The 13491-nt window shown below is 24.9% G+C and overlaps 3 protein-coding genes across 6 annotated transcripts; 1 reads left to right on the top strand and 2 right to left on the bottom strand.

Annotated features, from left to right (window-relative positions):
* Nucleotides 1-2354: 2354 nt before the first annotated feature.
* On the bottom strand, nucleotides 2355-7347 carry LOC132929593 (arfaptin-2). 4 transcript variants are annotated; one of them, XM_060995055.1, is made up of 8 exons: nucleotides 7114-7315; nucleotides 6613-6672; nucleotides 5919-6135; nucleotides 5684-5851; nucleotides 5504-5613; nucleotides 5212-5423; nucleotides 3553-3727; nucleotides 2355-2825 (listed from the first exon to the last, which is right to left on the bottom strand). In XM_060995055.1, the coding sequence occupies exons 3-8, from the start codon at nucleotides 6082-6084 to the stop codon at nucleotides 2667-2669; spliced, it is 990 nt and encodes a 329-aa protein (XP_060851038.1). In that variant the 5' UTR covers nucleotides 6085-6135; nucleotides 6613-6672; nucleotides 7114-7315; the 3' UTR covers nucleotides 2355-2666. The 4 variants fall into 4 exon arrangements, with proteins under 4 accessions (XP_060851038.1, XP_060851039.1, XP_060851040.1 ...); XM_060995056.1 differs by having other exon boundaries at nucleotides 7258-7274; XM_060995057.1 differs by lacking the exon at nucleotides 6613-6672 and having other exon boundaries at nucleotides 7258-7347.
* Nucleotides 7348-7452: 105 nt separating this feature from the next.
* LOC132929594 (mitochondrial import inner membrane translocase subunit Tim9) lies at nucleotides 7453-8188 on the top strand. Its single transcript, XM_060995059.1, has 3 exons — nucleotides 7453-7641; nucleotides 7709-7804; nucleotides 7869-8188. The coding sequence occupies exons 1-3, from the start codon at nucleotides 7612-7614 to the stop codon at nucleotides 8073-8075; spliced, it is 333 nt and encodes a 110-aa protein (XP_060851042.1). The 5' UTR covers nucleotides 7453-7611; the 3' UTR covers nucleotides 8076-8188.
* Nucleotides 8189-8536: 348 nt separating this feature from the next.
* Nucleotides 8537-13025, bottom strand: LOC132929592 (transcription initiation factor TFIID subunit 7). The gene is made up of 9 exons (XM_060995053.1): nucleotides 12801-13025; nucleotides 12451-12573; nucleotides 12214-12294; nucleotides 10576-10782; nucleotides 10362-10506; nucleotides 10075-10211; nucleotides 9126-9384; nucleotides 8870-9039; nucleotides 8537-8759 (listed from the first exon to the last, which is right to left on the bottom strand). The coding sequence occupies exons 1-9, from the start codon at nucleotides 12861-12863 to the stop codon at nucleotides 8730-8732; spliced, it is 1215 nt and encodes a 404-aa protein (XP_060851036.1). The 5' UTR covers nucleotides 12864-13025; the 3' UTR covers nucleotides 8537-8729.
* Nucleotides 13026-13491: the final 466 nt, after the last annotated feature.

The raw sequence follows: 13491 nt of genomic DNA, 5'->3' as shown, positions 1-13491 counted from the left end.
GCCAAATACAAATGAATATAAATATTTTACAATTTTCTATTGCATATAGATCATATCGGCTAATCTTGATTATTATTGGATTTTGATGTACCTATACTGCATGTTACGTACTAATCGCCTAATTGCTTTGAGATCAATACACAATACGCAATAACAATACACATGTTAGTATGTTACATACTTTAATTCAATAAGCAGATTGTCCGGTCTACAACATTAACGGTAACGACGTTTGTTTAACGAACGAAATTATGAGACAACGATTTTGCTTGTGGACAGAGTTTAGGTACAACACTCAACAACAGGACTTGGAGTTGGGTGAAAATTTTTTTTTTATTGGAAAGCGACGAGTAGATGCGAATACTTGAAATTTCTATTTGTTAGAGTAGGTAATAAAAATTTTCAAGAGTACCTACTCAAATCAAGTATTTGAAATTGCCCGGTTGCTCGAAATTGCTTGAATATTTGAAAATTTACCTACACGGAAATTTCAAAGTTCTATTATTGATATGATAGTAACTAGTAAGCATAAAAAATAAATTAAATCATTCTAAAAAAAATTAACTTTATTTATTACTATTGATCTATTTTTGTAAATTCAAAACCATGAACCTTTCTTAGATAGTCGAATAGCCAAGTAGGTACTCGATTAAGTCGAGTACTCGTATTTAGAGTATAAACAAATGTATAGTAGTATCAAGCCACAAGCACTCGAACTCAACTATAAAGGAATTTTTTAAACTCAAGTACTCACCAATTAATATTAATTTGTGCATACCTCATCTTATTTTAGAACGATATTATTTATTAACTTAATTTTAAAAAATGTATTCCTTAAATATTTTTTTTCGCTTAATATAGGATATTATAGTTTTAACCTGCTTGTGATTTTTCGATAAGGACTTTAAATTTAACTTGACAAAAATATAAAAGATACTCCACTCTTTAAAATATTAATTTATAAAATTGTTTACCACCTAACCTTGTGTTCATGTAAGGCATTTTTAAGAAGAGTGCTGTTAACAAACGACCACGATCTACGTCATATGTATGACGTATATTATGCGTAATAGTTATTAAATTATTTTAAATGTAGAATAATCATTACCTAGTACTTTAAAGTATACAACTCTATTCAGCCTTCAAATACGTTAAAGTGACTCGTGAATAGTGATGGCTCTATACTAGAAATGTCACGTATGGAAGATACATGAAACTCATAACCATGCGTCCATGCTATATCTGAAGTTTAAAATCTATTGAATTAGCATTGATTAGCTCCACAGAAAAATCAAAAGTACCTAATTGAGTTGATGAAGATGAAAGTTAAAAAAAGCTTGTTTAAGCAAATAGTTGAACTAGCAAAGTAGTAGTTACGTCCAGTGTAGTATTTTGGACTTTTAAGGAGGGTCCCGACTCCTGAACAATATTTTACGATATTGCAGTAATGAATAAAATTAAAAGTTAACTCCAAAGACAACCTCCCAAAATACGCCACTAGTTGCGCCTAAAACCTTATCACCCTTATCTACAGGTACAAGTATTGTTTTTAAAAAAGGATTTGGTTTTTGATTTACATGTAATTTTTATTTCTTATTTTCTTAGAAAACAAAAGCATAGAATAAATAGTTTCGAGAAAACTTATAAAAAAGTCAAAAATATTTACAAATGTACAATAAAATTATTACTGGATTAGCTTGTTAAGAATTTTTCTACAATATTTTAGAATGAAAGTAGAATTTGAACATTTTCCTAAATTAAAGGAAATCATATGATTTTACATATTATGTGTTTGATATTAATGATATTATTATACTTATTAATATATCCGATGCAACATATTATAAGCTGGTCAATTTAAAAATCCCAATATATTTTGTTCTTCTAGTCAAAGCAAGGGTTGCTATACCCTTGTGTTTTCTATATGGTAATTTGCTTATTTCATACATTATGCACAATTTAACAAATAAAATACAGGCGAAAAAATGGGAATTAAACCAATTCAAAGAGATATTAAATAAAAAACAAATATTTGAAAAATTATGAATAAAAATAAATTAATTTTTAGTCATCAATAAATATGTAATATTAGTAAATACTAAATTGTGTATATCAAAAACGTAATGTTTAAGTGAGGAACTTGAAGTACAACTCTAATAACAAAAGAGAAAATATAACTAATCCTATCCTACTATACTAAAAGTGTATTCATTTTGTTTTAATTTATGTTATATATATCTACTAATACTATTATGAAATTTAAATACTTTATCGTAATGTTCCACGTAGTCATATGCATAAATAAATATAAGTGTAAGTTATTAATAAGTTGCAGTAAACAAAAATAATGGAAATTAATAATTAATGATATATATATATATTTAATAAATCACATATTTATTTTAAAGCTAAAATTAAATTAGCCAAAATGCTAAGCAAACAAAACAAAACAGTGAATACAAAAAATGTAATAACTATACTCGATTCAGATAATAGTACACATAAATTCATTTTTTAATGAAATTTACTCATGTTAAGCTAAAACAATAAAATAAAGAATGTTAATAAATTAGATCATCACAGTGTAAAATAAATACATTTAAATTGAATTTTTAATATAAAATAAAGTAAAACGAAGAAATTTGGGAACCACCTTTTTAGTTAAATTATTTTTCTAACCACGATGCAGCTACTGAAGGAGCAGTAGGTGATTTAGGTTTCACATTAAATTGTTTTAAGGTAGTTTCAAGTGCTTGATGATTATTTGAAAAGTATGCTAATGTTGCATTATGAAACATCAAAAGTTGTTTATGCATCACTTTCACCTAAAACAATAAAGTAATGTTAAACAAATATACTTATACAGTGAAAACTCTATAACAAATTTTAAAGGACCAAGAGATTTCTTTCGTTATATAGAAGGTTTAAAAAAAACAAAATTTTTGTTAGAAATTACGTCGATAATAAAATGAACATATTCAATATCAATAATATCGGTATTATAATTACAATAATAAAAGAATGTAATCGTTCTTGGAAATTGCAGCATTTTTGCCAATTACTTATGTAATTTATAATACAATAACACGTAAATAGTAAATTGTAATATGAAATATAATATATTGTTTCGTTATGAAAAGTGAGTAATACGCTATAGAGCAGGGGTAGCAAAGCTACGGCACGCGTGGGTTGATCAAATTTCAATGGCACATGATAAAATTTAAATATTAAAAGTGATGCTATTTATAAAGTTTTGATTATAACTGTTATAAGAAATTCAAAGAAAAAAATTATATACATTTTAAAAATTATAATTACAAAAAAAGGTGTGCTTACTTAATAAGATAATATATAATAAATCAGTAACTTTATTTTTATCCTTAGAAAATTTAATTTCCTTTGGGCACGTGAAAAATTTTCAAAACCTTGGTTGGGAAAATTTGGCATTTGACTTTAAAAAGGTTCGCCACAATAATTCTTCATAATTATGATATATTTGAACCACCATTAATACTAATAAGTAACTAATAACATTTTAACTAATATCCTTACTCTATTTTCATCGAGAAATTTCAACTTAACAATCACATCTGAACGTAATTTTTCAAATTCTTCCTTGTGCTGTTGGTAATTTTGCTGAGCATCACCAACACGAACTGTATTAGAATCTGTTCTTGGAATTTGTGCTAACATTTCAAGATCTGAACGATACGCATCGTATTCAATTCTAAATAAAATTTATAATTTATATTTTTAAATTTTGATAATGTATAAAAAAATATATGTTATATTTTTTTATATTGTTGGTTTTTCATTTCCTATTATATGAAAATGTATCATCATATATGTTGCATGTATCATCCATCATATATCCATCACATATATTATTAAAAATAATCCTGGGAAAAATACTATAAAAATGATAAAACCAACCAGTGGCGCCGAGTACATAAAAGTACGACTTAAAATTGGGGGTGGGTTAACCTGGGTGACTGGGTCTATATAGTTTGGTAAAACTAACACTTAGTAGCCAGTAGGTACCTATTAATATGATTTTATGAACAACGAACACCATAATACTTTGATTATTGATGACCAAGTAATTGTAGAAACAAATAGTATAGATGATACCATTGATTATAAATTCTATTTATTTTGAAATTGTTTAAAATTAAAAATCATCAAAAATCGGTTAAGGAGCACTATAAAACAAGATCGTCTTGAGTCATTATTAATTATATCATGCGAATTCGATATGCACATAGATAATGATGAGGTGGTTGATGTTTTTGCAAAATCCAGTTTAGTATTACGCAAAAAACTTATTGGTTAATAATTTATTATATATATTATATAGTTAGACATATGTATGTATAAAACAATATTTATTTTAAGTTTTATTATAAGCATGCTCAATAAAATTACCTACCTGGTTTCACACGTGTATTATATTTGTTTTTTTCATATTAAAAATTATTATTTTAGAATATTATAGGTGTCTAATTATCAGTCATCTCCGGTAAAAATCGATTCCTATATACCATTTATTATATGTAGATAGAATTTTTTGATGTCCAATATTCTTTACACCAAGCACATTCTCGTATTATTATTGTATTATTATTTTATTATTACATTACTGTTGTTATGACAATGCAATCTGAATGTTTGAATCAGATAGTTTTCTAAAATTATCCAATTTTCTACGTAATTTTTTCCTCCCGTTAGAACCTACTCCAAGATGTGCTCTTTCATTTAAAAAAAATCAAAATAACCAGTAATGGCGTTTTCAATTTATATCGAGACTAAGAGAAATAGGGCTGCATTTTTATATGTATAGATATTGTACTTGGACCCAATGGAAATAATATTTTTGAGGGTGTCTAGGTAGTGGTGGGTGGGTGGTTAAAATTTATGTTTGCACCACCTATTAAAAAGTAGTTTGGCGCCACTTAAACCAACATATCAAACACCTAATTTTTATAATTAACTTTAATTTATTTTGGAATATAACCATCTTTTCTTATATTATACACATACTTACATGTTTTTCCCAAAAATCATAGAATAATTAAATTAGTTTTTTCATAAGTATTATACATGATATAATATGATACATCAAATAAGAGGTGACAATATCATACCAAAGTGATAGGTGATAACATTTTCATCAGGGTAGAACAATTACCATCTAGTACAATTTGTATTTACCTTGCACATTCATACTGTTTTATGGTAATTAATGTATCTTCAATAGTTTTATTACACAGAGTGTTGACTGATGAAACAAAAAAATTGAGAGCATTCAATAAACTTTCTCCATTCTTAGATAAACATTTCTGAGTTTCTGAATTCTGTACAAACTCTTGTTGTAGTTCTGGCGACTTTTGCCCCAATTCAGCAAATGCTTCTCCAAGTGATTGCTTTATAAAAATAAAAATTAATTGAATATCAAAACATTGACTTAGTAAAATAATTTAGGAAATTTTCAACTAATACTTACTTGGGTTAAAATAAAACATTGAAATTGTGTAGCCATGCTTTTAGCTAATTTCAAAATATTTCCATATTTTTTTTGTGTTTCTCTCAATTGCTCAATTTCAGTCTCCAATTCTAAAATTATATAATTACAAATTTTTAACTTTGTTAAAAGTACTAATGTTTTATTAGTATTTTTTAATACCTATATCAACTGTTTTAGATGATTTTCCAAGTTTTTCATTGATTAATTGTTTAGTACATTTATATGTTGATACGCTCCAATTTTTAATAACATCAATTTTAGATGAAGGAAATTTTTGATGTGGAATTTCACCATTTTGAGTAGGACTTGGTGTATAACCTCTAGGAGCTTAAATAAAAATATTAATTATTAATTAACAAATACATTTTTAATTGTAAAAGAATATAGAACTTACCAGCAGTATTGGTAAGAGGCAATGAATTAGGAACATATGTTCTGGGTCTCAGAGGTCTTGCTTCAATTTCTGATCTTAATATTGCAGGATGCATATTATCTGTTTCTGCATTCCTGTTTATATATTCATGTACTGTAGGATCACCAGCCATAGTGATTCGTGACATTTTTTTTTATTGAATTGTTTTATTGTTAAATAACCACAAATTCACGATTACCTATAAACAACAATAATAATAACCATTTAATATAGAAAAAATTCCATGATAGACACACATTTTATTTAATAAAAATGAACATTGAAATTATTATTTCATAGGCTATAACCAAAAATTATTAATCTAAAATGTTATAAATTAACATGATACACACATTCAAGTAGGTATATCACAGTTTACAATTATGACTCAATGATTTAGTATGTACTTAGATAATAATATGATTTGGTAACACTAAGTATAAGATAGGTACTACCTATAGACATGGAATATATATGGTAAATCTGTGGAATGTGGTTAGTTACCTTATAATATAGGCACAACTTTAGTTAAACTAAATCACGGTTTAAAACATAAAATGGATTATACATATTATATACCTGGTTCAAATAGTGTACTGTTTAAATACTTAAATCTATTTTAAAATAATTTAATATATGTATAAAAAGAGTAAATATAAAGGTAGTATGTACATGCCTTCTAAACCAAATCCATGAATAAAATACATAAATTAAAACTAAAATGTACATCAGAAAACTGATATAACAAAATTAATTGGGTAAAAAAAATACCAACCAGTAACTACTACAAAATAAATAGTATACATTTATTACAAATAGATATTGAATTAAATAAATTAAAACAAATAAATTAATTGATTTTGAATAAAATTTGTTTTGACATTTTACATAATTTTCATAATTTAAAATTGAAAAACTTACAAGTTAACTATTTCTTTTAATATAACTTATTTATTATTATTATTGTTTTATTTTTTTACATACTCAATTCACAAAAAATTTTCAATTTTTTAAAATTGTATTATCCATTTTTACATCATCAAAATTTAAATATTAATAGTAGTAATTGATAACACCAAAGGCTTAGGAAAATGAGTCACAAAAAACTGTGTTAACATCACGAATATAGACAGAAACACGTAAACTTTATTATAGAAAAATAAACAAACAAAATTACCATTTAAATTAAGTGAATCGTACAGGTAGGACTATCGCCAAGCCATGCATTTTTATTTAATGACTGTTTTGACTATTTATGATCCATTTCCAGAATAAGATTTGGTACTATTATTAAGAACTAAATTTATTTCTTAATACTTACCTATTTATGGATATGGGAAACTAGAAATGTAAAAATAATCAATTTTCCATCCAGATTTTCCAAATTGACAGATATGATGTTAGGAACAAGCTGTTATCGATTTAATTGAAAGCGTTGATAACAAATAACTAAAGTTACTAACGAAACGGAGAAATTATCAAAGAAATAAAAATTGATAATTCAAATTTTCAATTCTGCGACCAGACCGTCTAAACCCATACTCTGTGTCTGGTTCTTCAGGTTCTTGTTACTGCTTAAGTACTAAGTACTTACTCGTAGAAATAGAATATTATGTTCTAGACATAAAATAGTAAAAACAAACAAAAAATTAGTTGTGTAAAATAAACTATATCTATGATGGACGAAGAAATTCAGTTAAAAAATGTTTGTAATTATTTTTTTTTACATAGTACCTTCAAATATTTTGATTAATACTTATTTATGTTTGCAGATTAAAGAATTTTTACAAAACTATAACAAAATAACAGACGATTGTTTTTCACAATGTGTGTATACATTATCACAAAGCAGGTTGACAGGTGAAGAGGTTAGTAAATAATTAATAATTTTTATGATTAATCTGTATAATATAATATTTATAATATTTGTAGGCATCATGTGCAAGTAGATGTGTACAGAAATCTAAGTTGGTCGATCAAAAATGTATGCAAGCATTTATTGAGCATCAACAACAATCAATGCAAAAGTTTGTTGAAGAATCTTCTCAAAAACAGGCCGAACAGGAGTCTACTGTTGTTGACTCAAACAATTCCGATACAGAAAACAAAGAAATAGTTAAACCAGAATTGACAGAATAAGAATTAGGATTGAAAATGTAATATGTAGGTTTAAAATAAATAATTAGTTACTGTAAATATAATATTATTGTGATAATTAATTGAATTTAAAAATAAACAAAATCCAATAATAATACTGTTTTTCTACCTGCTTTCACTAACTATGTAACCAATAAATGTACATACAGTCTTGCTTAACTTAATTTAAAAAATGTATATGCTTGTAACATATAAAATGTCTTTCATTTAGTTTGAGTCAATTTTATAAATGTATATATATAAATAATAATATGTAACACATTAATAAAATAAATATAATTCTAAAGTTCTTGATCAATGAAACAAAAATCTCCTTTTTATAGAGCTTTCTTTTGACTGATATGCCATAGTATATTTTAATTTGTAGATATCAGATATGATCATTATTATTGATAAGAAATTTCCAGGTACAAAAAAGTGAATCAAAAAAATATATACATATATATCAATATTCAATAAGTACAATTGTGTATTTAAAATGTATATACATATTAATATATAAGAATATGAACACAACCAATAAAATAAATCTCAAAGGTTAAAAAATTATAATTTATAGCATTAAAAAATATAGTCTAAAAAAATAAATATTACAATTATTACCTATATTCAAAATTACAATTATATCTATCAACATTAAAGAAGATATGATTGAAGTTCTTGAATCTAAAACAAATTAGTAAAAAAATGTATGATGTATTAATGAAAGTTCATAAGTATTAACTTCAAATTAAATTGTATAATAATATTCAAAGAAAAGAATAAATATAGTTTACCTGTTGTTCTTTTTCTAGTTGCTCAGTAAGTAAATTATTAGATAAATTTATAAAACGTTCTCTTAAGTTTATATTTTCAATGTTTGCAATTTCCAAATCTTGTTGTTTTTTACGTTCTTTAAGTTCTTCAATTTCTTGTTGTAACTGATCAATTTTATGTTTAATGTCGTCTGAAATAAATTCAAAGTTTGATAATTACAAGTATACATTTATTACATGGATCAGTTTTTAATAATAATTACTGGTAATAACTTACCAGCAGACACATTTCCTGCTTCTAATGGAACCAATGTCGATAAAACAGGCGTATCCCCGAGTTTACTATCATCGCTAAGTTCTAATTCAGACTTAAGGTCCTCACCTATATCATCTCTATAACCCATACTTTCATCAAATGTGGAATCTATTCCATCTTCCTTTTTTATTCCATGGTGGGAATTATCATCAGAAATAAACATTTCTTTAGTAAACTCTGTAACAAGCTTTTGAGTTCCGGAGATTGAAGGTTTTTCCTCCTAAAATAGAAATTAATATTATTAATATATTTTAGACTCTGAAAAACAATAATGTATAATATATTGGTTTATAATGATTTGTTTTAAGATAAACTAATTTGTTACTAGATTTAAGTTCATAATGTCTAGTTTCATATAATAATTTTACATCAGTTATCATTGACAAGTAACACGTGATCTATTGGAAATTTTAGAATGGTATCATACATTCCAAGATACCATTCTAATATTTCTAAGATTGTGTCCCACAAAGGAAAATTACCTTCAAAAAGAATACTAAATTTACGACAACAATTTAGTTGTACGAGTATAGTAACAATAAATTTAAATTTAATATACGTCCAAGTTTGATTACTGATGTAAAACTATATATCAACAACTTTAATCTAATAACAAATCAGTTTAACTTATCTACTTCTGTGCACAACCACAGCATTCTTTAAATTTTCAGAACCCACTTCCACATCCAGTATAAATCAAATATAAAATATTCATAGAAGTAAAGGTTAACTAGTAACATACAAACTATATTCAAAATTGATTTTTTTTTTATACAATGATTTATCATTAAGTTCAAATTTAATATATCCATTACAAAGATTTACTTTAATAACAAAGTATACCAAAACATACTACACGATAATAAAGAACTTTTTACAATGTTAATAATATGTTAATTGAAAAATTTACCATTAATGAATTAGTATCAGAGAAACGACTATCATCATTAGTTAAATGACTCATATCTTCATCCATATCCATAATATTTATATTACCAGCCTCTTCATCAGAATCACTTAGAGCTTCACCAAATATATCTCTTTCAGCTAATAAAAACAGTATAAACAGTATAAATAAACAGTAATATTAAGTTTATAAATAAAGTAAAAAATTGACTAGTGACTCATGAGAAAATTGTATACCAACTTCCAAGAGTAAATATGTAAATAAAATATTATAAAAATTATTAACAATACCAATGTTTTGCTTTAGATCATTATGCATTTCACCCTGCATAAAAGGTTCTTCTTTAATTTTTCTATTGTTTTGTACTTCGGTTTCAGATACTACTTCCCATTTTACACTAAGAGCTTCACTATCACTTTTTAAAAGATATTTAACCTAAATAGTATAATAATATATTAAACAATATTAAAAACAGCTTTTAAATATCAATTAATTAAGCAAAACCTCTTTTTCAATTTCTGGAGCTTCAACATATTTTTTTCTAAGGGTCTTACGAAATCTTCGTTTTCTTACATTTTTCAATGGTGGTGTAATACCATGTGGCCACAAATATTTTTTATCAACTTTATTAGGTTCTTTTTTTTTAAAAACTTTTGTTTTATCGTCTTCGTCAGAAAGCAAAAATTCTTCATTTTCTTTGCATATAATCATCTAAAAAATAATATATTAGTTTAACAAAGATAATATATCATAAAATAATGAGTAGGTTATAGTCAAATTGATTTTAACAGAATACAATACATTTTAAATTACAATAATCCATATTTATTGATATTTATTGAAAACATACATTTTTAATTACATATTCTAAAACAAAATTTTTTTTTGAGTATTTAGATACATAAAAATCAAAGTCAGATAAGTAGTTTAAGAGTTATAAGTATTTAGAGTTTAGGTGAATGGAGTTATTATACAATCATTTTGTGGAGTATCCATACCTTCACTCAAATTAATTCAACTATAAGTACTTGTAAGACTCATAAATTATTCGTCCAAATTTCAATTTACCTAAATACTCCAAAAAAATTTTGCTTTAGAATATAAAATTAAAAATGTATATTCTTTCAAAAATTGTCTTTTACGACTGGAAATAATGGGAAAAAAAATATTGATTTTGAAATAATGAGTGTAGTTCAATAAAATAATCATTCTGTATACCCTAAATTTAACTAAAATGTATTCCATTAACATTAAACAGATAGATATTGAAAGATAGACACTAATTGCTATATATCATGAGTGGCAACAATGAGGTTCGCGAGTTAGTCTGGTGCAGCACTTGACATCAAGCTCAGAGTAAAATTATTAACTATTTTATAAACATCTCTTAACAATGTGGCTTGCTTCTAATAAGCTTCATAAATTTGCGACTTCAAAAATTAAGGTAAGTGGCCTCATCCCTGCTATACATAAAATGAAATAAAAAATCATAGTCTTTTATCACAATCACAAAGTTTAGTAAAATAAAAATAAAAATTAACATAAATATAATAATTAATATTATAGCATAATTTATCAATATCATTATTGTTATGTTTAAAGTATACTATAAACTGACTATTGCACTATTAAAGAATCAATCATAAATTCATAAACATAATAATACATAAAAATACAATGTTAATAAAAAACATTTCAATTGTTTTGAATAAAACATTCCAGTAAGTAAATATTTAACATAAGTTTTCGGACATATATTAAAAAAAAAACTGTGCATGTAGCAAGTACGCGTGGATGAAGTGAAACTTCTTTCAGTTATGCAACTGATATTAGGTGTGTATTGGAATAAAATAAAAATAACACACATTACAATTTTATTTTCAATAGAACTGAATTTTTTTTAATTTTTAAATTTTATAATTTATTATAATAAGTATTTATTTATTATTTATTTGTAACTAATAAAATAATAATAATAACCATGACGGCCCGACCATCCGTCTTTTTTTTTTCTCTCTGTAAAGAAGTTTCACTTCAATTAAGTGAGAAGGTGAGACACATACTTTATCTTCCATCCACTTTATAAAGTAATAAAGTTATGCATTTATAGTATTTTCATAGGTATAATATTATTATTTTTACCTGACATATATCTGCAGTTTTATACACAGTTTTGTTGTCAATAGTTTTTTGTCCTTCAATGATAGTTGGTAAGTCAACAACCTATACATGGACAAATAAAATATTTTTCTAATAAAAAAATATGTAATAATAATATAAAAATAGATTTAACTACTTGACTCTACCACTAAACATACATAATAATATTATAAGTGTAGTAATAATATATAAGTTATTAAATTGAGTAAATAAACAAACTTTTGCATATAATTGATGGTTTCCGATTTTAACTTCACCTCTACGAATATCATTTTCTAATTTTATACTCAGTTGTTCTTTGGCATCTTTTTTTATTAACTCTCTTAAAGTTGCAGCAGCTTCCTAAAACACAAAAATGAATAACAATCATATTTAAAACCAAATTTTATACTATAGTCTGGTATAGATAAATTTAAAATAATATTTAATATATATTTCCATATAAAAGGACATTTTCTACAAAAATATATAAAACCTATAAACTACATGTTTTTTTCAAGCAATAACCGACTGATATTTATTAACATGAACAAATGAATGATAAATATGCATATTTGGGAATGTATTACCGATGGAACTCTTAGAATAACTTCAGTTTCTAATTCAATAGTTTGATCAGACTTTTGTTCCATTTTTGAAATTTTCTCTTACGCGCGAATGCACGATGTAAATAACAAATTAATATAGATAGCTGCTAAAATGAAAATATTTATTATTTTAATAACTTTATATAGATTATTATTAATTTAACTGAAAAAATACGAGTAAAATAAAAAAGATATATTTTTATAATAGTACAAGATTATCTATGGTATTATCATCATAATATTTATATTTATATTATGTTTATCAGGTTACGTATCACCTAGATCCCGCGACAAGTAGATCCACGTACGTCAACTGGATCCCATTGGACATTTAGAAACTCAAAGAAAATTTAGATTGCATATTAACTATAATCTCCCGCGTCATTTAGGTACCCAGACATCGGCGGTACTTTAAAAAACTTGTCTAAAAAAAATACTTAAATAACAATTTAAATTTTAAAAATATTAAGAAATAGTATGAAGTATAAGTAAGTTACATGGCATTAGTAAAATTTCTAATTCCATTAATTATGATATTAGATTCGATGTTTTAAATAAGTAGTAACGTTTCATTATATTCTAATATACACGATATTTGAATTATCGATTATGTTAATGTAGAACTTATATATAAATTTTAAAAGAACTTGCTCAAATACCTATTTATTATAAT

The sequence above is a fragment of the Rhopalosiphum padi genome, chromosome 4 (assembly GCF_020882245.1).
Source record: "Rhopalosiphum padi isolate XX-2018 chromosome 4, ASM2088224v1, whole genome shotgun sequence".
Taxonomy (NCBI): Eukaryota; Metazoa; Arthropoda; class Insecta; order Hemiptera; family Aphididae; genus Rhopalosiphum; species Rhopalosiphum padi.
Note: the sequence above shows the minus strand (reverse complement) of the source record. Positions and strands in the feature narration are given on the sequence as shown.